The 26,559-nt window shown below is 41.4% G+C and overlaps 1 protein-coding gene across 2 annotated transcripts in view; it reads right to left on the bottom strand.

The window, feature by feature from the left end:
* Positions 1–5,961: 5,961 nt before the first annotated feature.
* The window catches only part of LOC139332433 (spermatid perinuclear RNA-binding protein-like), a 76,224-nt gene continuing 55,626 nt past the window's right edge, over positions 5,962–26,559 (bottom strand). The window contains exons 12-18 of one of the 2 annotated variants that reach the window (XM_070964394.1): positions 21,304–21,512; positions 19,479–19,628; positions 17,842–17,976; positions 16,098–16,238; positions 15,825–15,948; positions 14,297–14,347; positions 5,962–10,718 (exon numbers count right to left, since the gene is read on the bottom strand). In XM_070964394.1, coding sequence (XP_070820495.1) covers positions 10,630–10,718; positions 14,297–14,347; positions 15,825–15,948; positions 16,098–16,238; positions 17,842–17,976; positions 19,479–19,628; positions 21,304–21,512 — 899 coding nt within the window. In that variant the 3' untranslated portion in view covers positions 5,962–10,629. Of the gene's footprint in view, positions 10,719–13,965; positions 14,193–14,296; positions 14,348–15,824; positions 15,949–16,097; positions 16,239–17,841; positions 17,977–19,478; positions 19,629–21,303; positions 21,513–26,559 lie in introns of those variants that run through there. The other variant, XM_070964395.1, reaches the window with a different exon arrangement.

A 26,559-nucleotide genomic window follows, 5' to 3' on the forward strand; every position in this document is an offset into this window, starting at 1 on the left:
GTGTCACAGTGATGTCACACTGGACTGGCAGACCCTGGAGTACTTCACTACATCACTGCAGCCAGATGATTTTTTTTTAAGCTTATCTTTGTTTTTTAAATGCTTTTTAAGACAACAAAGGCCAAGTTACAGTCGATCTATGAGTATCTCTCATTTCAGAATTGAAATATTTCAGCTTTCAGAGTGTCTTATCTTTTAGATGAAATCCACATTGGCAACATTTTAGAAAGCAGTCTGATTGTCTGTCACCACTCGCTCTGACAGATTCACATTCAGGCTCCACTTTTATTAAATGGAAATCTACGACGATAAGTCACAAAGATCTCTTGCTGTTTATGCTGTCATTTTGGTATGTCGTAATTACATGTAGCTTGTCTGCCCATCCTCTCAGCTCCTCAGTCAATAATCCTCAAAGCTCATTTTAAATTTGCCCTTGTTGTGACAGATGTTAAATGAGAGTAATATGAGAATTATGGGAAAAACTTGATGTTTTATTTTATTTATTTATTGGTCTGAACGAACCTCAGAGCTTCCTCGTGATGAACACACTGAGCTTTTGTTTGCTGCAGATGGTTAAATCACTCTGTACCTTCTTGGAAATCTGTGCAGAGCAGCCTGAAGACTTCGGCGCTTCACTGAGGTCGTGATCAGAGAGAAATAAAGACACCGTGTGATAACGGCCTGCACGAAGTCAAAGATTCGATACAGACAATAAGGTGTTTTGTTCACTTTGGCAGCAGAAGAGACAAAGTAGCCAGTGTTTCCGCTGCAGCTGATCTCAGTTCAGCCAAACTGACTGGGAGGTTTGCTGCCATCTGCTGGTTCAATTTAACATCTGCTGAAATGATAATGAGGAGTCTTTTCTCCAAACATCTAATAGCATGAGCTTTAAAAAAAATAAAATAAAATAAAAAAATGCTGACCTCGTCCTGTCACTCTTTCATCTTTTTTCTGTTTTTCTTTCTCTTTTCCTTCTTTCTCCCATCTTCTCCTCCATTCTCTATTTTCCATCCATCTCATCCCCCCCCACCCCCCTTTGCAGCCTCAATGCATTTTCTTTTGCTGTTATTTCGCTGGGTGCTTCCTCCCTTTTCCTTCAGTCCTTCGCATACTCCTCCTTTCATCATTTCTGTCTTTCAGACTTTTCTTGCTTCTCTTCTTGCTTCTTCCTCATCTAAACTCACTCATACTGGTCTTCTCTGTTTATTGTCCTGCTTTCTTTCTTACTTGTTAATAAAAAAATAGTAAAATAAAAAGAATGCCAACAAAACTGGATATCAGCAGCCTAAGTCTAAAAAAAACATCCCTGCTGATATCAACTTTCAAGAAAACCATGAGCCTCAGAGGAAACCTTGCCAGCAGAGGGCGCTCTGGTCACACATGAAGACTCCCGCAGTGCGTGCAGCCTGCATTTCAGACCCTGTGTGAGTTTATGGATTTGTTGAAGCTCAGATGGGACGAGGGATGAACGGATCAGTTACCTGCAGCTCAGCAGCGAAAGAATAACAAACTGTAAAACCTCCAAACAACCTCAACCTCTTACTGATTGTGCTGACAGTTGTCTCTGTTTAGACTAAAGTTTCAGTCTGTGGTATATCATATCTAATAACTTTCAAACATTTTCAAGACGACCAACCTGTTACCATGCAGCATCAGTCAGTGCTCTGGTCTCCACATTTTTAAGGTTGTTTAACTTTATTGTGTATTTTCCAGCTGTTTTCCACTTAACTTTAATTTCAAGGTAACAGTGGTTCCTTTGTAACAACTCTGTATTTTGTCTCTCTTATTGTATCACCAATATAAGACCAGATCAGGAAAGCATAAAATCTAAGTTAAGAAATGTAATCAAGCCTTTTTTTTAATCAAGCTTATGTTAAAATCTGAACTTAAATGTTGGAAAAAAAATCTACATTTTGGTGGAGCGATAAACAGTAAAATCATCATCACTCATTTATTGCACAGGATTGCACATCATCACAAACACTGATACATGTGGATAAACAATCCTGAAAAGAGGTGACATTATTACAATATGGAGTCAATAGTGTTAACAATTTTGTAATATTAAAAGTTTAAATGTGATCAAATATAAATCAGTAAACAATGTTATGCAAAAACTAGTAGAACTGCTGCTAATGATCAAATCTTCTAATATCAATGTGAACAGTTCTGGCATTTTTTTCCCTCACAAGTCTCCATCTCGGGCTGCACGGTGGCGCAGCAGGTAGTGCGCGTGCCTCACAGCAAGAAGGTTGCCGGTTCGATCCCCGGGTCAGGCAGGGCCTTTCTGTGTGAAGTTTGCATGTTCTTCCCGTGCATGCGTGGGTTCTCTCCGGGTACTCCGGCTTCCTCCCACAGACCAAAAACATGCTCATTAGGTTGATTGATGACTCTAAATTGTCCGTAGGTGTGAGTGTGAGTGTGAATGTTTGTTTGTCCTTTCATGTGGCCCTGCAATCGGCTGGCGACCGGTTCAGGGTGTACCCCGCCTCTCGCCCATTGTAGCTGGGATAGGCTCCAGCCCCCCGCAACCCCGAAAGGGATAGGCGGTATAGATAATGGATGGATGGATGGAAGTCTCCATCTCCACAGAGCGACTGTCCTTTGTCCTCTGAGCTGGTGTCATAGGTGTTTACGTTGGTGGAGAAGGTGAATAAACTGCAGCAGAAGTGCGTCGACGCTGCTTTGCATCATGATCCTGAGTGCTGATATAAGATGACAAACTGCCACCAGTGAGGGCGGCATGTGCCCACATTGCGTAATCCAACACCTTCTGGCTTCTCTCTCGCAGCTAAAAATACCAGCAGGATCTGGACCTCCATCTGATACCATCCTCGCTGTCAGCACTCGCATGCTTCTTCCTCACAAAAAGCAAACACAAAACATCCTCATCACTAATGCAATCTAATGCAGAGGCGTCATAATGTCTCAGTTATTTCCAAAACACAACAGAACAACTCTACCAGCGCAGTGAGAGACCTTCATGTTCCTCAGACTTCAGAACGATGGCTGGATCAAGAAGATGCTGCTTGAAATAAGACACTTGGAAAGAATTCTTTGTCCGCTGTCACAGTTTTGTTTGTGGTGAAGGATGATGTTGGTTCATCATTTGCCGGCCCAGTGAGATCTGATGCCACCCTGCTGCCAGGTGCCATCGTGGGTCAGCTGCAGGGCACTTTCTTCTGATGCCAGGGGTTTAAAGAAGCAGCAGACTGGATGGAAACAGTGACACTGTGTGCACACTGTCCACATGCTCCACTTTCAGCACTGATTTGTGTCAGTCTGCATTTCAAGCATTGCATTTGCAATGACAGAAATGTATTCATGACTTCCATCAGGTTATTTCAGGTCTGCCAGCCCAAACTTTGTTCTGAATAAATTTATCTGATCGCAAGTGTAGAAGATACAGGAGTCTCCAGTTTAGGTAGTCTTTTTTTGTTGTGTCGACCCATCATCTTCACCTGTCCATCCATAACTGTGTAAAACATTTGCTCCTATGTAGACTATGAGTTACGATGGGGAGTGTTTCATCAGCTCAAGTTTCTGTTCAAGGGCTTGTGAATGCATCTCTGGTTTGGTTTAAGTCTGGAAAATATGTTAAATCTGGAGGAAAAAACAAACAGTTTTCACTGATATGACTGCAAAATCACAATGCAGATATAAACATAAAATAGCACATTTCTACACCTTCAATATTTATTCATGCTGTAGTTTACTATCAGGGGATTTTATCCTGTAATCCCTGTGTCTTCTTATTTTGTTGAAACTGAATCTCGAGGCTCTTTTTTTGGTGTCGGGTGCACTGAGGTTATTTCCTTACCTGTGACAGTTTGGTGTCTTGGTGACTCTAAACTCTAAAAATAATTTAAGGAAAGAAACATGCAAAAAGTAGTTCATATTTAAAAGTGACATCTAACTGGTTATTGTATGGATCATTGTAATGATTCATAAAATCACACAGGGAAACATGCTGGCTGTCCATTTTCGACGTGTCCAGAAATGTGAGTTAAACTAACCAGAGAGGAAGCTCTGCAGGTCCCAGGCAACAAGAAGTTTCCTCTGTAGAAAATGTGATTTAGCTGTGGTTGTCACAGCCTCTAATGCATCCACTCATAATGTATGATTCACTCTGATCCCACCTGTGCCAATGTGTGCCACTGGTGTGTCAAGGCAGCCTGACCATGACGAGCAAAAGTGCATTTGGCACTCTCGTGTAGGGAAATCAGCATGTTCCAACCAAAATCTAACCAACTCTCTCATTTTTTCTACGCTCTCTCATCTGACATCACAGCATAAGCTAACCCAGGCCCAAGAGAACAAGCACAGACATCTGAGGGACACAATAAAAGCTTGTGGATACTCGAACAGGACCTGTGAAAACAGCCTCAAGATCCAGGAGGAACACCAACACCGCAGGAGGTGAAGACAAGAAGAATCACAACAACATTGTTATTCCATGTGTGTCTGGAGTATCTGAGAAACTCTGGAGGCTTTTCAACAAACACCACATCACCATGTTTTTCAAACCCAGCAACACACTAAGACAGAAAGTGGTCCACCAGAAGACCACACACCCAAACACGAGGAAAACAATCTAGTTGCACAGCCTTTACACTGGAGAAGCTGCACAGCCATTAAACAGACACATGGCTCAGGGACAGATGGTTTGAAAGAGCAGTGAAGGAGGCTCCTTGTGTAAAAATAGAGAAACATCCCTTGACAGAGGTCCAACCTTAATGACCAGCCACGCCCGAGTGTGACAACAACTCACAGGTTAAATACCTGCGACTCCCCACCAGCCAGAAAGAACTGAAGAAGCCTCTCGAATGAGAGGTGAAACGTTTTCAAGCTTCTACAACCGAGTCTAGCTGCCCTTGATTCAAGCCTCCTCGGATCCATTGTAAACCCATCTGCAGCAATTAGACGTTCAGAGCAAGGTGACGTGGTATAAAGAGCTAGACAGTCTGCCAATGGAGGAAGGTGGGGTGGATGGATAGGTCAAACAAACACGACTTTCACCTCCGAAGACAGACAACAGGCTGGTCTAGCTTGGCTCTGTGTAAACGTAAACATAATCCAGAAAGCTACTGGTCCTGGCAAAGAAGTAGAAATAGTAAAACAGCAAATTGTCATATTATATACATTCAAGAAATGAAACAGAACATGTAAATGAGAGAACTTTAGAAATGCTGGTAAGTAGACTGAACAAAGCTAGCAGTTTCAAGACTTCATGTTAGACTGAGTGAGCCAGCTGCGGGCTCCAAGACATGTAAAGCAACATCAAATATACAGTATGTAAAGACTTTACAGGTGGAATCACACCAATGACAAGTTACACATCTTAATACACACTTCACTGGTAGAAGGCTAAGAGAGCACACAAGGCGCTGAAGCCTCCAGGCTGTTCTTCTTCCGTGAAGTAATTAACCGAAAGTAATTGAGAAAACCAAATGGTAAAAACACCAATTCAAAAACTATACAACATTTTAATTAGTGAGTTTTAGAGGTGCTGGAAGGTGAGCTTTGTTAAGTTTGTTCTTGACCAGGTGTTTCCACCTGCTTCCTGTCTTTATGCCAAGGTGAAGGTGGATGACTACAAGCCAAGTGTCTACTTAAGCAGCATGGACCAGAATGAAAAACTGCTACACATCAGCTTACACATTCAACAGAAAAAAAAAATAAAAATAAATAAAAAATTCTTCAGCTAAAATAGATAAAAACATTTAGTGGAACAAGAGCTGTTTGACCCCCATATTTTGTATAATACAGGATGCAAACTTTGTTCCTTTTTCATGAAGCATGTGTTAATTTAATGTAGCAACACTGGCCAGAGCCTCGCTGTGTTTCAAAGCTACAAATTTGTTTTTGTGTTATTCAGACATTTGTGAGCTAGATGTGACTCAAGGCCTGTAAAAAAAGATAGACAGACAGAAGGAAAACTGAGGCTTGAGGAGTCACAGCCATAGGAGAAGTGAAAGTTTATTTATTGGATTAAAATTAATTTCTGAATCACAAACCAACAGACAAAACATCAACACTTTGACTGAGGGAGTGTCTGCTCTATGATGCTCTGTGACGACATTAATCTGGATGTTATCTGGACAGTAAGTGTTACTGTTGATCCGGAGGAAAAAGAAAATGTGTATGTCTGTTTTTAGTCTGCTGTGCTGTAATGTTCGCACTGCTGTGCATGTCGGCAGCACCGAGGTGAGATGTGGGGAGCGTCAGTGGGATACTGGACACCAAATAAGCTTCCTGCAGAGTTACAAACACCCTTCCTACACATTTTTCTCATTAAGTGTTAGAGCCTTTCATAGAAACAGCTGGTTAAATGTCTTGTTTTGGGCTCTTATTTGATTCTCGCAGTGTGGAGTCGGACATTTCCTTCACTCTTTTTGTTCACTCTGATGTAATTAGAAGGAAACCCCGGCCTGATGAGGAAGAGCCGAGGAACAAACATCACACACATTTCTCAAATCGGAAAAACATTTCAGATTTCACACAGGGAAGAAGAGATTCCTGGTTTTGTGGCCAGAATCAAACTCAAAAACAGATGAATCAGAATAACTGCTGGAGCTGCACAGAACTGTTTGTATGGAAGCTCAGAAACGGCACAGTCGAATGAGACCAAAACAAGTGTGAGCGGTGTCAGTCAGTGAAGATTTAGGATCAAACGAAGACTGAACAAGCTTCGAGAAAGAGTGAATGTAATCGAGCTGCCAGGGGAGTTGTGTCTTTAGATTTGAGGAGTTGGGAGAAGGTTGCATGACATGAAATAACCGTGATCACATCATATGGGATGGATGGAACAGAGAAAGATTCTCATGTTTCCATCAATCAAACGTTAACTGGCAAACAGGATGGACGTATGATGGATGAGTTTCAAAATAAATTTGAGTGTATCCATAAAATCTGGGCTTCATTAACCTGGACATGGGCTTTGGAGATGTGAGGCATCCATATTGGTTCCCATTTCTGGTATTTCCGTTTTTTTTTAAGATCCCCTCCATGTTTTAAGATATATATATAAAACACTGTACTTTGATCAATGGTGTGTTTCTGATGTTTTTTTCACTAAATGTTCTATTATCTTGTTAAATCCTTAAAATCATCTGCTCCTTCTCCATTATTAAAAAAAAAAACATGAATCTATGATTATGCAAATATGTGCCATTTCAAAAGTTCAGCTACCTCACAGATGATATCTCCAACTTCACTGAACAGCCCAGTCTCAGTGTGTGTGCACACATCACACTTATGTGATGTCACAAATCGTGCTCATAGGCCCGCCTCTTTAAAAGGGGATTTTCAGTGAGCACAGAGAAAAACGCCCTTCTAGTGTCAAACTGGATATTCATTATTCTGCACAGTGAAGCTCAAACATTCAACTGTAGGAACAAGGAGAAAAAAACATGAGTGGAGGGGGAAGTCAGATGTGTCGAAGCTTACAGAAAAATCACAATAAAAAGATATACAACGGTGTTTACAAGTTGGGACGTGAACATTAATGTGGTAACATGTACAATATCTTGAGTTAATACAGAGATCTGGATAGTGGTAGATATTTTTCAGAGGTGAATTCATGTCACTGGTTGTATATTAGGCCACAGCTGGCAAAACAATCAGCAGTGCATCTTAATGGCAATTTTGGACATAATTCTGCAGCCATGGCTGGATTGTAACTAAGTACATTTACAACTGCTGTACTTATGTACAAACCAAGTACTTGCATTTCCATTATATGCTACTTTATACATCCATTAAAATTTAGAGGCAAAAATAGTATTTTTCCTCCACTACATTTATTTTAAAGCTACAGTCAGCAGTTCCTTTGCAGATGAAGTGGATTATAAAGACAAACAAAAATCAATTAATAAATGATGATTAGAAGTTAAGCTGCACTGCAGTAAACACAGTAGCTTTAAAATGAGCCCACCTTTTATCAGCGGCAGCTCTACAGTGATGTACACATGAACGCAACCATGACTATAATATAAACATATTCACAGCGCCTCCCTCACATGGACACTCGCAGGCTGCTTCCCATTGTGCTCTGTCAGTGTTTGCACTGGTTTCCTGTTGACGCCTCTTTCATATTCTTAATCTCTCTGATGAGAAGTTGGTGAGAGCAGGTTCTAAGATGAGCACAAAATAAAAACTTTAGAAAGGGAAGTACGTTTGTCATTAATGAACTTCCATACATCAGGGGCCAGGACCGTGATCACAAATGAATAATTAAGTTTTAGAATTAAGTTCTCAAATGAAAATGAAAGCAAACAAACAAGGAGAGCACAGTGCACCTGCTCTAAAGCAACACTCCTCACTCACTGAAGACTTTCACCTTTGTGATTTTTGGCCCTTAATGTTGTTCATCTTCTGCAGAAGTAATATTTAGTTTCACATTCTACCAGAGATCCATCGACACCTTAAAGTACAGAATATTACATAAACGTTTAAAGTGACATTCACATTCTGTGTGAGCGTGGAGCCGTCTGCAGCACAGACGCTGTGTTACAGTCCTCTTTCATTTTCATCTGTGCATGTGTCACATAATTAGACTAACTTTGCATTCCTGTGGTCTTTTCATGGTTTTAATGTTCCTGAGTTCAATATTGTTTCAGACATTTGTGCTTTCCAGTCAGGCTGCAGCAAAAACATCTTCATCTGGAACCACTTCAGAAAACTTCATCATTGCTTTGAATCAAATGCTTTTTCCCTCAGTGTGAATCCAGTGCTGTCAGCGGCTGCTCTCAGTGATGCACAGTGATGTGCTGCTGGGGGCTGGCTTTGGAGCTCACTTTACTAAACTGCTTTTCACCTGTTTCATGGCAATTAAGATTCATTTTGTTCAGTTATCCTGAAGAAGAGTTCCATATTTTTTTTCCAAACATGCTTTAAAAATATTCATTACATTTTCAGAGGTTTAATTCAATCAGCATCAGGTGCCTCTTAGCAACAACTGGGAAAATCTGAAAACATTGCAAACTCATAGTCCTCAACACTGGATTCTTTCTCCAGCCTGAAACATGATCCTGAGGTTTTCTCTTCAGAGTCTCCAATAAATGGGTATCTATTGGTATTACTATAGCAGAGAGGAAAAACCTTGTCAACTACGACTTAACTGCAAACTTAACTACAGCTCACATTAGTAATAACATACTAAGTGGGCTCAAAGCATCATGGGAGCTGTAGTTCTTGAATGCTAACAAACCAATGTAGCTCTGTGTACAGTAGATGTCTGCAGAGGCACAACTGAAACCTGTAGTCTAAATATTTCCTTCTCATTTTTACTTGCTAACGATGTAAAAAATGACCACTGTGCACGGACAGAGTGTAAATATGCTGATTTTATCAGTTTATACAGAGCTATGCATCCCTTTCATCTCACTGGGCGTATTAGTTTACTGTGGCCAATACTGCAAACACAATGTGCAGAACTGCTCTGTGATAATTTTAGAAATTCAGGACTGTTGTGACCATATGTTGAAGTTTTGGATAAGCCAAAAACTGACACTCATTCTGACATTCAAACTGCTTCACAGCATAAAAGATGAAAAGTTTTAAAATCCTGAACGTTGTCTTTAAGGATCATCTACAACCACGTTTTGGTTTGAGAGCCTTTAAAATAAAGAAAAGTCTACTGGTGACCTCTGTTACCTGTTGAATAGTCTGTCAAAAGTTTAAATTAGAATTTGTGTAGAAATATATTTTCTCTGTTCTTCTTCTGTCAATCATCCCCTAAGACTTGTCCTGCGACCCCCTGTGGGTGCCCCTGCCCCAGTTTTGGGAACCATTGTTTTAAACCAAAAACCCAACAGATGTGTAACAGCAAGATCGCTTACAACAGATACAAATTCAACCTAATGGCTTACTAGTTGGACAATAAATCATTAAAACATGGCATGGTCACATTGTTTGTGATACTTCTCTTGATGCTTTGATGGAACATTACTACTGAGTCTACTGTGTAATCATGTTTAAATAGGGATTATATACCATCAACATACTAATACAGTGCACATGTTGTAAAATGTATTTAACTCTTAATATTTATAGATAGCATATCTGAGAGTGCTTTAAATACAAAGCTACTTCAGTCAGTATTTACATTCAGAGATATATTATAAATATGTTTCTTTACCCTTTGTTGGGTTTTACATATTTGAACATATTAACATGTTTATATATATATTTATATATTGAAAACTCACATACATCCATATATACAGATAGTAAATATCGTTTTTACATATAGTAGGTCACATTGTTGCTCGACTGAAAAGCAGTTTCAGACTCCAGTTAAGTTCCTTTGGAACACGTTGAGATTCCCGAAGGCAGAAGAAGTATTGCTTTGTGTTTTATTGACATTTTCTGAGTGAGCTGGGTCAAACAAAGTCTCAGCTGTGGCCTCTTCTTCACAACTAACCGGCCTGGACTTGACAGAGTCTTGCCCGAGGTGTTCTCTCCTCCATATTGCTTTCAATACTGCTGCTGTGTCTCGTGTGGAGGGAGAAACCAGGTGGAGCAGCGCTGCAGTAATTGAGAGGCGCTGACAGAGTTTAATAAGGGTGAGGGATTAAACAAGAGGTCGAGGCTGTTGCCAAGGCTGCTCTTGGTACATCGGCGGGGTCAGAAAAGATCCTGAGGGCCCAGGTGGATGATAATAGGTGTGGCTATGGTGTGCGGATGGTAATAGGCACTGTCGAGGTACAGGCCGCCTAAAGACAGGAGACATGAGCAACCGGGGTTAACAGGAAGAGAAACAATCCTCAGCACATAATACAGGTCCTCTGCCTCCTTAACTCTGAAGGATAAATATGAATGGATGTTGGAGCTGTATGATCACTGAAAACTAGTTTGAGGACAAAGTTTCAAATTCAAAGCAGCTTACAGACGGTGTCATAGCTGTTGTTGTTGTAGCTGTTCTCAGGAGGCTGAACTTCTCTAGCAGCTCCCAGAACTCTTCGAGCTCAGGGGAAATAAGAAGATCCACAGCAGCGTGTCACATTTATTGACCCTGATATCAAAGACTACAAAGTTATTTCTCTCTACAAAAGTACAGCTGAATTCTGGGTGTTCAGATCTGTAAAGCAATTATAACAAAGTGCTGATAGGAGCTGTTGGTGTGCGACACCGCCTGAAGCAGCTTTAAATCCAGTTTATTACAACTTGGGTTTTGGCCGTCATTTGTATCAACTGACACTGTGTGTGGTTTTACTCTGACAATGGAGGAACATTCATTGTAACTTTTGAAACAATGGGTCCTTGATTTGAGCCTGAAGCAGACTCATTACTGGCTGGCTACTGATTTTGCCTGCTGTCACAGGCAGATTTTATGAACTGCAGCTAGCTGGCTAATTGGCTAACATTAGGTCATTTTAGAAAATGCTGTCTCCGTTCGAGCTGTCCCTTTTTAAAACAAAACTCTTGTGAATATATGTGTAATATGTAAATACAGTATGTGCTTGAATACAATATTGTATATGATACCCGAGGCTAAAGCTGCATGTCCCAGGCAAGAAGTCATCCTCACCAGTTGATGATCTATGACTGTGGAAGAAGTGCTTGATTACTCCTGTAAACCAGTTATCTGAGCATGCTAATCATTCTGAATACACTGGAGCAGATAAGCACACTGTTGAATCCATCCCTTGCTTCACATTTTTGCCTTTAGAAAGGCAAAAAAACTTGCACCACACCTCAAACTCTTGTATTCCTCTGGCTCCACGCTAAAGGCTTCAACATGTGGAGAAAGCCAGAGGTTCACAGAGCTGCTGTGCCAAGTTGCAGTTAAAGTATGATTGGAAAATCGCTGTTCAGGAGAGGGGTTTCGCACATTATTAGAACTTTGTACTCAAAATAATTGCTTATGTCTGGGTTCATGGCAACATCACTGAAAAGTCAGAGCTTTTTCCCTTTTTTTGGAGACCAACTAGAAAGCACCTGAAATGTCTCTAACAATCTGTCAGCGTGCAGGAAAACTGTGTGCACACTATTACAGTACAGTAAGAACAGTGGGTCAAAATTGGGGTCTGAACACTGTGATGGCTGTTTACAACCGTGTGGGTGATAACTTAACTCTTTAACTCTACTCTTTGCTTTTTTTCCTTGGCTAACCTGATCTTCTTTGCATTTCTTGACTTTTCACTGCAGCACTCCCAAACCTCACCTGCTGGCTGTATATAAAGAACTTCATAGAGTCTACTGATGTAAAAGTACATATACCCAAAGAGAGTACATATACACAGAGTAACTGTGAATCTTACCTGGCTGTGTGGGTAAAATGTGTATGAATCACGAAAAAGCTTTTACGAACCACAAGTTAGTCAGCTGTTGACAAAATATTCATTTATTTAAACAGAGAATAACCTATAAACAGGTCAAAATAAAATCTCTCTGAAAAGAAAGTATTTTAACTCGACACAAAATGGCTCAACAGCTGAACTCAACACAGAACTGTAAACCTGGACTAACATCCAAACAATAGGAAAAAGGGCTCTCAGTGCAACCGATTAATGTAAACCTGTTTTTTTCTCTCCACAGAAACTCAAACATCAATGGAAAACGGAGAGAAAGTAAAATACAAAACAGCGTTCGCACCACGAGAGATTCTCAAAGGAATAATTCACCTTTTGACAAAGAAGCTCTCTGATCAATTGCATTTAGTCAACTTGTCACCTTTCCTTCTGTGTATCTGCTGCTGTTGCTCTTTCTTTACTTCCTTACAGCTGCAGTTACAGTGTATTTCTTAAGCTTCTCATACTGGATATCTCGTGGTCAGTGCATTCAGTCAGTTTTTGTATTTGTTTCCTGACAGTCACAGGTTTTAGTTTGTTATAAGGTTCACTGATTTAGTTCCCACACAGACGATGTTTAGTTCCCTACAGTGTTATTATTCGTGACATGCAACAAATCACATCAGACATCAATCAGACATTGTGCAAGACGTAACTACAGTCCGAGGTGGCTGTATCAGGGCTCCAAATACATAAATGTATGTGCAGTTTATCTATATGTATTTACGGTATGTTGACAAAACTGATGATTTACATTCATTACGGACAGCTGACGTAATAATAAAAAAAAGGCTAATTCATTCAATCTGAGGAATCACTTCTTTAAATTTTTCTAATTTAGGATTTTGTCATTAATTTTGTAAAATATGCAGAGACATCTGAAGCTTCATTTGAAAACCTCCATCAAAGTTTCAAATGTTAACACTGTAGGACATTAAGAAACTAAACGTTTTCTTGGGAGCGACACATCGGCTGTGTGGGAACTGTAAGTTGAACAGAGGATGTTTGCTTCCTGACAGTGGATATTAACTCCTCGCAGTAGCGGACCAGTCGATTTGTTTGGTGGCTGTAGTTCTTTCGTCACGGTGAATATTAAGTAACTAAAAAGTGTGGGAGAACTGTTTCTTTAGCTCCTAACAGACATGTTTTATTCCTTTCTATGGTTATGTATTTAGCTTCCAATATCAGATATTCAGGAGTTGCTCTGCTTAAGTATGATTTTTAAGCTCCCAGCAGTGACTGTACAGTATGTTTGCTTTGCTTTGCCTTGGTTGATGTTGGGTTAGTTCCTCTACAGAGGATTTTGAGTTTTCAGTTGTCTTGAGCAGCTACTATTTTGTAGGTCCGTGCAATGACATGCAGTGTTTATTTAGTTCACTTACTCTGGTTAATGGTCGTGTTTCCAATGGTGGGCGGCTAATTTGTTTAGCTCCCTCCTGTGTCGTGTTTATACACACTGCAGCTCCATAAATGCTGAGCTCACATTTTCATTGCATAATGGTTTGATGATCAAAGAGCTTATTTGTCAAACTCTGTGTTTACACACATAGTAATAAACCTGCCACACAAATTTCTAAGGGCCAATTTAATCTAGCTGGTCTCTAGTGCAGCACAGCGGGAACGTGCTGTACAACAACGGCACTGGCTGATCTGAAGCTGACTGGGGATACTGGTCGAATGTTTGTGGATTCCAGTGCTGGTTTTTGAAGCTTGTCATGAACAGACAGTAAAATGTCAGGACGTAACTAACAAGTGATTTCCTAGTGTGTAAGGTGAGGTGAGGTGAGGTGAGGTGGGGTGAGGGAGGGTCCTAATAGGGGTAGAGGTGGGTGACGGGGTATGTTGTGGGTAGTCTGATGACTGGGACAACTACTGAGGGCATTCTGGAGGGAAAACCTGAAGAAGAGCAAAGAAAAAGAAAGAACTCAAATGTTGGGATGTAGTGACGAACAAATCAAATGTGATGGATTACTGATGAGATAGAATGAGCATGAGTTTACCGTAGGGAGGGAGGGCGCCTGCAGGGCTGTAACCATAAGGAGCACCGAAACCTGCCAGGGAAAAGACACAAAGCATGATGGACTGTCATTAATACACAGTAAGCTGTATTAATATAGTAGTTTATCCAATCATGTGTTCACATAGTGGTGAACCTCACTCCATCCTTGCTTGTGAATGACTGAGTCTTTCCAGGATGCCCCTTTCTTACCCAATCATGACTCTATCACCTGTTACCAATCAACCTGTTTACCTGTGGAATGTTCCAAACAGATGTTTTTGGAACATTCCACATCTTTCCCAGTCTTTTGCTGCTCCTGTCCCAACGTGTTTGAAACGTGTGGCTGCATCAATTTCAGATAATGCTGGCAGTCTTATTCCAGGAGAAAACAGATACCTCCTCTCTGATGAAAGTTCAGTGTTTTGTGAAAATACACATTTTCGCTTTCTGGCAGGAAGTTACAGGAGAAGATGGGTACCACTCTCATGTCTGTATGGATCTGTCAGCAGCGGGTTAGCTCAGCATAAAGACTGAAAACGGGGAAACAGATCTCTATCCAACCAGAATCCATCTACCAGCACCTCTAAAACTCACTTAAAAACTAATGTGGCTCAAAACCTCCCAGGAAAAATGGCATGCCGTCATTTTTATGTTTTTGTACAGTTTAAAGGGATACTTCAGGATATTTGAGATGGGGTTGAATGAGGTACTTATCAATGGTCAGTGTATTCCCTCCGGTAGATGGTGGTCTGCACACCCCCAGTTTGAGAGTTAGAGAGTAGGACTGGCACAGAGGCAGAGCAAAGCGTTACACTGTATGTACTTTCAGCGCTTTACATTGCTGTCAGACAGCCTTTCCCTTTGGCACTACATTTTCTCAACCTGACCACATTCTACTGTAGTAATACACTAACTTTTTGTTTTAAAAAGATTTTTGTGGGACTTCTGCAGCCTTGACTTTGATAGAACAGCTCATAGAGAGTGAGAGGAAAGGGGGGAGAGAGAGGGGAAGGTACGTTGAATCTGGGCCTCTGTTCAGGACTCAGTTCAGGTGCATGGGGCACAAGGTGAGCAGCTAATACACTGACTATTGTGCCCCACACAACCCGACTTCAAAAAGCCCAAATTAATTAGTGAGAGTGAGCTGGTAGGTGGATTTTCTTAGCTTTTTTCCCCTTGATTCCAGTCTTTGTGCTAAGCTAACAGACTGCCAGACTGTATTTACTGCACAGGCATGACAGCAGTGTCAATCCTCTCAGTGAATTAGTGTATTCCTGAAAATGTCACTTAGTATTTCTTCAAACACTCAACTGCTCAACTTAACCATTAATTAATTATAACCCAACCAAAACTTTACCAGTAATCCCTCATTTCCTGCTTTTAAAGTAAAACCTTGACATTGCACATGTGGAGCCTTCTTATTATTTCTCTCTCCTCTGTGTTTTCCTGTATAACCGGACTGTTGCTCTGATGTCAAACTGCTGCCGTGTGAGTTGTGTTCAGGTCATTTGTCACACAGCTGGACTCACCTGGGGGGATGTACCCATGTGTGGGCGGGGTGCTGATGTATGGAGCTCTGGGGATGACGGGGACTCGTGGAGGTCTGGTGGCGAGGGCGGGGAGGGTCAGCACTGAGGCTATGGGTCGCTTTGGCTACACAAACAACACACACACACACACACACACACACACACACACACACACACACACACACACACACACACACACACACACACACATCAGCACTGTAATGTGATGCTGTGTCATTTCAGGCCGACTGTAGAAGCACTTCATTTACTCACAGGAGGGTTGGGCCGTTTCTTCTTGTTGGGTGTAGATTTGGAGCCAGAGAACAGGCTGTTGAGGGCTGCGAGCGCCGCGCTGGCTTTGGCTACTTTCTTATTGGGACCCATCCCCCGAAACACCTGCTTGTCCACCTCCACCTGTCACAACACACACCGCACCGAGAGGAGAATGAGCACTGAGAAGTTTGTGTGAAAACTAAGAATCCTTTACTCTCTTGATGGTGGTTGCAGGCCTGATGTGATTAATTGATTGTTGGATTTACAGAATTAAGAGTTAAAATTAAGAATGTATTACTTTATTGACAAAAAATGACATGTAATAAAAGGAACAATTTTGATAGCTGGTTCACTCAGTTTTCAAGGAGAAATACCAAACATTGTCTGTTTCCAGCTTTAAATTATGAGCATTTGCTGCTTTTCATTATCTTATCTAATAGTAATCAAGTAAGTTTGGGTTTTGGACCATTGGATGGACTAAAGAATTGACTCTGAAGACATTGTATTTGGCTTTAGGATGCTATGATGGGCATTTCATAGACCAAATGATAAGTGGGCCTCACGCACAAACCACTCGTGTGAACAGATTTATCCTCAAGAGGCACCCTATTATCATCATAATGGCTTGCCAATTTACAGATCATTATTCAAAATGTTATTGGTGTATTTCTGCACAGCAACTTCTACAGTGTGCACATTGCTGCCTCGAGTCTTTCTGCAGGTCTCTGTTCAGTGTCCTGCTCTGTTATGACACCTGACAGTGTTACAACACCTCCTGTAATATCTCTAATGTCACACGACCACCTCTCATGGACCACTCTGCTTTAGAAAGGTATTTGTTGGCACCTAACTTCATGTTGGTTCACGTCACAGTACAGCTCTGCTCTGATGAACAGCTTACAGCTGCATCATTAATATCTTCTAATTCTTTCAGGTCCTCTTATATCATTACTGATTCTGCTGAACATTGCAGATTTCTGCTCGACAGACTTGAAGCTCTGCAGCGTGAAATTCTTATTTTTACTTTCTGGAAACCTTTTTGTGAATGAACAAAAACAGGCAGTCTACACCACACAGGCCCTGCACTACTGTATGGACTTGTAATGGCTTTTCAAAGCAGGGGGAGACGCCGTCCCGCTGAAGACAAAAGCAGAGATGTGTTTCATGCAGAGCACAGGCTGGATGTGGGAACACAGTCAAGACTGGTGGGAAGATTTGCTGAAGACTGTGACTGGTGTTATCCAGAAGAGACACGCGCTGTCGCTCGGTCATACAGTCGGAGAAGAGGGTCACGGTGACCATCTGGTACCTAGCAACAGATTTCATTCCCACGCAACTGCATTTGCAATTTTATTTACACTTGTGTTCGATGTGGACACAATGCATGCCTGGAGGAGGTTTGGTTGTTCGCATCACAATCCGTCCTCAATGCGCTGTAGGTGCATCTACACCTGGATTTTCATGTGGTCAAGCATCAGATTACAATCCGATGACCCACAATGCATTTCAATGCATGGTGTGAAGGGGTTGAGATTGATTTCACAGGATAAATTTGGTTTCACGTTCAGCTGGCATTTCTGAGAAGTGTGAAGACATTTTGAAACACTGAGGAGCAGAACATCAAACACGTTCCCTCTCATCAATTCCTAATCAGACCCACTGAAAGGAAGACAGGAAATCTGTGAAATGGAGTACTGAGTGTGTGTGTGTGTGCGTGTGTGTGTGTGCGTGTGTGTTTTTGTACCTCTATGATGAAGCGTTTGTCATAGCTGCTGCCGCTCTCTGATATCAGCTCATATTTGAGGCCACGGCGTTTCTCATTCAGCTCCATCACCGGGTTTTTACCTCCTGCCGTGAGGATCGGACCTGGAGCTCTGGACTACAGAGAGACATGAGAGAGTCAGTGACACCAGTCTTACATTTATTATGAATTCCTAAATAAACGAAAGCGCTCGTTTCACCACAGTGAGATAAGACTTCCCATCAGCCCAGTCACGTCATGCATCTCTCCTACATGATGAAAGAAGGCTATCCGCCTCAGAAAACACACATGAAGAATAATGCAGGTGAATGCAGTCGACGTAATAAACTACTAACTGACTCAAACACACTACAGGCAAAAATCTAATAATTTTACAAATGTATGATTCTTTTCTATAGATTTTTTTACTGTGTAATAATAAAGTGATCTCTGGTGAACAGATATATAATGTGGAAGGCCTCAAACGCATTTTTCATTTCTGTATTTCTTGTTACTTACAGGCCGACATGCTGAACCCAACCAGCTATCCTGTGATCATTAACTAACATCAGCACACATCTTTATTGCACGTACTCTTCAGTCACTTATACTGTGAACGTCTGAATACTGGTCGACATTTTTCACATCCCGTCCACTTCCTTTTAAACACTGTGCATATTTCTTATTGTAAATTTCTTTTTTATATTCCAGATTCCTGACTTGCAGTCCTTGTTTCTTTTCATTTCTCTCACTATGTTTTTTGTTACTGTTAAGCACAAAAGGCAAATTCCTTGTATGTTGAAAACCTACGAAAAAACTGATTCTGATTCAGATCATAATATCAAACAGTCAAGCTCCAATTCATATAGTGTAATAAAAAAGGCAACAATATCAACACACTGTGACCTGAGGAAGATCCAAGTGGGATCAGAGTGCTGTCATTAAACCTCTGTGGCGTGAAGTCAGTGTGCAGGCGTTGCCTTTTTCATTCATGTAACAACTCTCCTTCAACAACGATGTTAAAAACAAATGAAATTATGAACCATGTTTGTCCTTTCAGAAGCTCCTGTTTTATTATTTTATGTGGAATGGTTTTGTATGAGTTGTTATGAAACTATTATTCCTGCATTCATTTTCATTCTTATTGATGTGTTTTGTTACTGCATGATTCGTTTTTTAATCTTTACTGTGTCCATCAGCATTCTGTTGACTCTCTGTTTTTTGAAAAGGCTCTAAAAATATTGATTATTAGTAATATTTGTCTGTGTCTGCTTTCATTTTACTGCCCAAGCTCTGAGTATACTGTGATGCTTTTGTCCAAAGTGCATTCGACCTCTGAAGGAGCAAGAGCTCGATGTCATCCACACGTTTTAGGGGAACTGACTGAAACACAGGCAGATGACTTTAGTCGAGGGTTTGCAGCTTATTTCTTTGCCAGGATGGCACGTCAACTAAAGAATTTTGAATTATTTTGACTCTTAAATGAACAGAAGTGTTCTCGTGATATGTGGGGAATCTCCATCACATCGCAGGTTGCTGACACTGATATTTCACAAAAGAACACTGTCCGTCTGTGCACCAGTCTAATCCTCATGTGTACGTGTTAATAATCCCAGTGTCTGTGTGCACGCGCTCCCCACCTCCTGTGTGTCTGTGGAGGAGGTGATGGAGGTGGAGCTGGAGCTGGTGGACATCCTGTCATTCTTGCCTTCGCCATCTGACTTCTCGTCGGCGCTCAGCGAGTCCACGTCTCCATCACCGCCGACCACAAAGCCCAGAGCCTGCAGCGCCTGAGGAAGGAACAACATGTCCGACGCAAGATGACAAAACACACACACACACACACACACACACACACACACACACACACACACACACACACACACACACACACACACACACACACACAGTGTTCAGACTTACTTCATTACCGTTCCTTAGTATGCGTGTCATGCATACATCATGTAATAAGAAAAGTAACCGGTAAACTTCCTCTAATGCCATGACAGTCCCTGAACTCACCACAGAAATGAATCACACTTCCATCATCTGTGACTGAGCTGTCCCTGAGCAAGGCACTCAACCACCTAACAGCTGCTGCATTGAGCCAGTGAGGTTGCAAAGTGACCATCAGCAGCAGCAACAACAACAACAACAACAACAACAACAACACGGAGGCTGGCTGTGCTGGACAGCTCGGACGTGTGAATGTGTAACTCAGTGAATAAATGTGTGGGACAAAGAGAAAGTGTGAGCAGTCAAACTTAACACGTTCAAAGAAAGCTTTGTCACAAAAAGAACATTCTCTCTTTTCAGTGCAACTGTTTCTTTGTCTGAGTTAATGTTCAAGTTTTTAATCATCAACACCTTCAAGTGCAGAATGAGAGACAACCGTCAGTAAAAGGCAGAGAGAGGAATGACGGCTGAAGTCATTACAGAGGCATGTCACATATTTTGTTGTTGACATGTCATAGTTGTCAGGCGTCATGTTAACACTGTTTAGCAAAAGCAAGTAAGGACATACTTAACCAGTGCAGGCATAGATTGGTTTGAACAGTCATTTTCGATGTTATGCTGTAAATAATTTAAGGTATTGAGAGAAGAGTGCTTCTATCCTGGCAGGAAAGCAGTAAGCTTGCAGGGAGTTTAGTCCAATCAGATAAAAGCTTACTTGTAAACAGCCTCTTGGAGCCCATGAAGGACTCTGCTATTTCACATTCCCCCAAGCTGGTCCCACCTACACAAGTTAACTCTCTTCTGGTTGCATTTGAGGCCCTTTTGATGAGACGTGATCATTGTTATTGGGTAAGAAAAATACATCTCCCACAATTCATGAACTACCCAACTACTTTTTGGAAGCAGTTGATGACTACAAACATGCAACAGTTAGGAATGATCTCCTTTTTATAGTTAGTCTTTAAAGAAAATAATGAGACATTCTGTCAGTGCATCTATCAGTGTGTCAGTATCAGTGTATAAATTGATTTAGAGTAAGAGTGTGTACGCCTTAGTGCAGCTGAAAAGAAGCTAATTTTCATGAATATTGTCACTTCTGCAACATGCTGATGTTCCGCATGTTTGCATGCTAACATTTGTCAATCAGCACTAAACACAAAGTCCAGCTGAGGATGATGGGAATGTCATTAGTTTCACAGGAATTTTGTCATAAGATGCTAGAGTTGCAGTTTAGCTGATGTCAAACCCAGAATGAGCCGTTTCATTTCCCGTTAATATAAACCAGTAAAGTGAATGGATTTCTTGTATACTAACTACAGCAGCAGTATATAGTATAGTATAGTATATAGATTAGTGTAGAGCACATACTGTGTACAGTTAGTATGCAGCTTCACTTTGGCCTGTTTTTTTGTCTTATAATACCAAAACTTTTTAGATTTTGGTGACCATGGATACAGACAACAATGACTGGTTTTTGATACTGGGAAAAAATTATGACCAGTTGCCTACCTTGAGGGCTACTTGGAGCTTGGCGGTTCTCTTCGAGTTCCCGGTGGCCTGGTATGTGGTTCCCTGGATGTCCACAGACATGGTGAAGACCGGAGCATGCACCGGGCCGGACTGGGACAGCAGGCGGTACTGAAGGCCCGGGTGGATTTGATTCAGACGCATCAGAGCATTCATGGGGTGGTTTGGATCCATCATCCTCCAGTCCAGGACTAAAAGAGGAGAGACGAATATGTTAGCTGGCTGTTCTTAAACATTTTGGTTTATAAGAAACATTTATTGTCTTCTCTATTCGCTATTTATCAGTTACATGAAGGAACAGGTCCACTGTCACAAGGCAGTTAAACCTATCAATAATAACACAATAAAGACGTAGATCTGGGGTGACTTTGGTTTGTAAATACAGTTTGATCCATGCGAAGAAAACAGCTGTTGGCTCATCTTCTCTCAAAATGATTTTAAACAGTTCAAAGAACACAGAAATACTTAAAAACCCTTTCAAGCAACAATACATGCAGCAGCTTTCAGCGGGCATGTGTCTGTTTTGAAGTTTCAGCTGCAGATTTTTGGATGTATACTTCCAGGCAGCCATTGACTTCCATTCATGTCTAAGTTAAATCTGATCAATGTGGGATAAGTAAATATCAGTGCTTCCACACTAATGAGGCAGTCAAGAGTCAGGTTGAATGCTGACTTGATGTTGACTGTGAGTTTAAAGAAGCTTCTCATAAAAAGAAGAAGACAAAGGCGATAAATGATTTCTACCATCAGTTAATATCACATGTTAGAAACCAGGCTGCTGTGAGGTTTGTAGGAGTAGTAGTTGTAACTGGCTATAACAGGCAAAACGTCTGGTATTTATTCTGTTACAAGTGAGGAATGGAAATGACATGAATTAACAACTGTCAGACAAAATAACCTTGAGTCTACCAATTAATTAAACATGCTTTTTAATAAAAACAAGCATTTGAGGTAAACAAGCAAAGCAATTCTGAAGAGGTGATCGATCCAAGTGAGTTAGACAAATGATTCCAGTCTGAGGGTCCTTTCAACTTAAAAGCATGTCTTCCAGGCAGAATTTAAAAACAAGTGTTGAGTGAACGGTTCTGTCCTTTAAATTTCATCATGATGTGAAAACACACAGGTTTTTATGTTGCACATATTCCTCAGCATATAAAAGTATGTGCTGACAAACATTTCACACCTAAAAATAGGCGCTGAGCTCTTCTGCATGGACTGCATCAAGAGTCAATTTCCACCAATAACATAAGAGAAACAAGTAAGAAGTGCTCACTTCCCTCATGAATACAGAACCAGGAAGTCCCTGCACTATTAATACCAACTGATGAGGCTGAGATGACTGACACTGCCCCTGGTGTTACACTGATGACACTCCCCGAGTCAGAGCACTTCACACCTCCACAATGCCAAGAGATGAGAGCTCTCTGCTTCCCCAGAGCTCCTGAGCAGTAATATCTCACAAATGAATTGAAAATGAAACCGTGACACTTGCTGACATCTATTATAACAAAACTGCAGACCGTCTCCATAATAAAAGCTTTTTTTCTTCCTGCCTTAAGTTCAGTTTGTCAATTGTGCTTTCCATATACAAAAGATTTGCTTTGTTCAGTCTGTAAACACTTTGGAAAAACAAGACAAACCGAATGAAAATGAGACCTGGCGGTTGCAGACGGCCATAAGCTTCAATATTACTGTTTTATACAGAAATACCTCTTGCATACTGCACACTGGCCTCGAAGGTCATGGGCACCAGACTTTGATGAAGATACCTTATTTTTTAGATTTACTGTAAAATCCTGGAATAATGTAAACTGGATACAGCACCCAAAGAAACCAAACACAACTTGGGCAAGAATGCTACATGTGCAAAAGAATAAGGACAAAGCTCCATAAAGTAGGGTTTCACTGGAGCTGTTTCTGTTTCTGTCGAAGGGATGCACTTCACTTTTTGATGGCATCTTCCTCTTATGTCTTATGAAGGTTGAATGCCCTTATGTATGTCCATGTGCAAAATGAATGTAATGTAGGCTAACGTAGCCCTTTTTCTGAGGCTTTTACAAATTAAGATCACTAAATTCATGGCAGAAGAATGTCTCATTTCAGAAAATGTAGAACAACCTGAAAGCAGCTGTTGTTTTACATCTTCAAAGCCACGCAGCTTCTGAATTTTTGAAACACTAATGGTAAAGCTTTAATAGTCTGTCTAATTACAACATGATCATTCAGACGATTCTTGTCACTGTCTGGGAGATCTTATGGATCCTTAAAAACTACGTTTTTGGCCCTCTGAAACCTGATAACATTAGTAATTTCTGCAAGGTTTATGGAGTCAAAATGAAGGCCAACGGTCTCCAAACAATGCCAGATTCAGACTACATGATATTTTTGTTTTGAGGTGTCACTCAGAGAATATTTCATGTAGCGAAGCTACAGCAGCTTCTGCACTTGTGTTTTTCCTGCAGTCACAGCGTGTAATGATGGTGAGCTTGTGACAGGCACTTAAGACTGAAGGGTGGTTCAGCATGAATATGGATGGAGACACTGTGTAAGAAGATGAATGTGAAGGTGCTGATGGACAGGTGCTGGGAGGACGAGAGGGGGAGGTGTTAATGCACTGTGTGTGTGTGTGTGTGGTGTGAGTGCATGCCCGTACACTAACGTGCGTGTGTGTGCGTGGTGGGAGGCAGCGAGATAATTGCGTGGCAGCAGCCTGCAGTATTAATCCCCCTCTATCTCTGCCTCCCATCACCTCCTTTGAACTGGAAGCAGATGAGAGTTGCCGGGGACGATCGTCCCAGTGAGGGCTCATTTAATTACTGTGACGCCAACAGAGAGAGAGAGAGAGAGAGAGAGAGAGAGAGAGAGAGAGAGAGAGAGAGAGAGAGGTAAGGAGGGTGGGGGGGTGGAGGCTGGAGCTGTCAGTAGTTGTCTTTTAGGGAATTATTATTCAGTCCATTTGACTCAAAGTCTGTTTGTTTTCCCTTTGGTACAATTTGTTTGGGCAGATCTCCCTTTAGAGGAAGCGCTCTCAGCCCAATCACAGATGAATACTAGAGCAGTTCTTCTGTGGTGGGGCCATGAGCTGACCTTAGTCTGACCCAGCTCAGATGTGTACTCTGCACGTTTGACCTAAAAGCCTCCCGCAGCCAGGTGTGCTTCAAATCAGTGTTGCTAGCAGCTAGCCAGGCAATGAGGTCTGACCTGGACTAGCAAACCAGTGCATTCAGTTCTTGAGATGTGGGCAGACAGGAGCTTCTTCAGGGCCTTCTTAGTGTGTTTACTATGGACAGACTAACCAAGGAGTGGGTGCATTTTGGTTTGTTTTAATTTTTGTCTGTGTAAAAAGAAAGTGAGTCAAACATAAAGTTCACGAGCTCATCCACTGATTCAGACCAGAGCAAACCAACAATGGGATTGAAAACCACCTTAATTTTCCTGCTGAGCAGATGGAAACACACATCTTCAGATGCCATTCAGATGTTTAGAAAAAATGAAAAGGGGAAAGTTTGAAAGTCGGTACAAAAACCATGCGGCTACAATACTACACAAGCAAAATCTATCAGCAGAACAGAGCAGGCGGGGGTCCACACACAACACTGTAAATCACATCTTGACAGCGCCACATGATGTTGTGTCAGCCAAGAAATATGACAATATGAAGAGTGAAGAAATCAGGATCAACACACTGCCACAGCACAGAGTCGGCAGTAATGACAGTGCTGCGCTTTGTAGAGAGCTGATGCTGCTGATGGAAAACTACATTTGTATTAAAGAGAAGCGCACAGAGCTGCTGGAGGTCATGGTGGGAAAATCTTTTCTCAACTATCTTCTTTGCTCCTTCGTATCAAGTTTTGCAATCACTCTGATCCATGAGAACATCTGTGTGTTGGTCCAGTCTAGTTAGAACCTAGTTTAGGGAAACACTGCGCAGATAATACAGAAAGAAGATATGATGTGACACTCAGATGATGCATCTGCTGCTCATTCCAGTGGCTGACAGTGTTCAGACACTGGCTTTGAGCACAGCTGCTGCTGCTCTGTCTGGACTGCTGGGCAAAGCTGTGGCTGTGGAGATGGTTAGTGCACAGACTACTGCATTTGTGGTTACATCTATGATGGTATGGATAAGGCTACAGTAGCTGTACTGTGATTACTCTTTCCCGCTCCTATTAACATTAGCCAAGAAAGCATCAGTGGCCGACTACACTACATAATACTGTGTCATAATACAGCTAAGCCATCCTCTGTTGATGAAAGGCAATGCAAAGCTCACTGTGTCCCTTGGGGTGCTGCTTCCCAACTTTCTGCAGGTATGCATTAAACTAATACTCTCTGTGATGACAGCAGTGAAAGTAAAGCCTCCGCCAGTGCAGCTGATTTCTGGCATCAGATAGGAGAAATCACGTCTTATAAGATATTCCTCTGATTCCTCTGTCCACCACAGAGGCATGTTAGGTGTTTCTCCAACACTTCTCATTCTTATTTTTTCTCTCCCTTTTCTCTTGTTCCACTGTAAAAGTGCCAAAGACACATTGAGGGCGTCTGCGTTACAGATAAAATGAAACTTTAACGTGAGGTTGGTCGATTGAATCTTAACTACAGAGCTGCAACTGTCAAATGACATGTGAGCACCTCTGTAGTGCAGCAACCTCCAACATTCTGTTCATAATGAGCCGAAGACTGACTGAGACTGAACTTTCAGGGTGCTCAGAGAGGCAGTTTTCCTGATTTGTGGGGAAGAAGATGCACACTTGTCTATGACAAGTGAAATTTAAAGTTCTCTAGGCATCTCAGTGATGCACCATCAATGTTTCAACATCAACGACTGCACTTCAGCATGTGGCAGGACCTGCCAAATAAAATATAGTGCTGCTGAAGCACTCCTGAACTTAACTTTGAAACAGAGTGCAGCTCTTTTACTTCACCAGACCGTTCACAGGGCAAAAACATCACCAGTGTTAACCTTCAATAGTTTTTCCTTCCAACAACACACCTGCACCATATCCCTGTTTATATGCGGGGGTACCACAGCAATTACTATGGGAGTAGTAGTATAACAAGTAGTAACATATCTAACACCATTTCACTTAACATTGTATTGAATTACCTCTATCACGATATAATGATACTTAATTAATAATGCATTGTTTTTATTGAATTCAATGATTTATCACAGTATTCTCTCTCTATCATATATACAACTTACATACTGCTTACTTAATCCACCAATACACATCT

Source organism: Chaetodon trifascialis, chromosome 6 (assembly GCF_039877785.1).
Source record: "Chaetodon trifascialis isolate fChaTrf1 chromosome 6, fChaTrf1.hap1, whole genome shotgun sequence".
In the NCBI taxonomy this organism is placed as follows: domain Eukaryota; kingdom Metazoa; phylum Chordata; class Actinopteri; order Chaetodontiformes; family Chaetodontidae; genus Chaetodon; species Chaetodon trifascialis.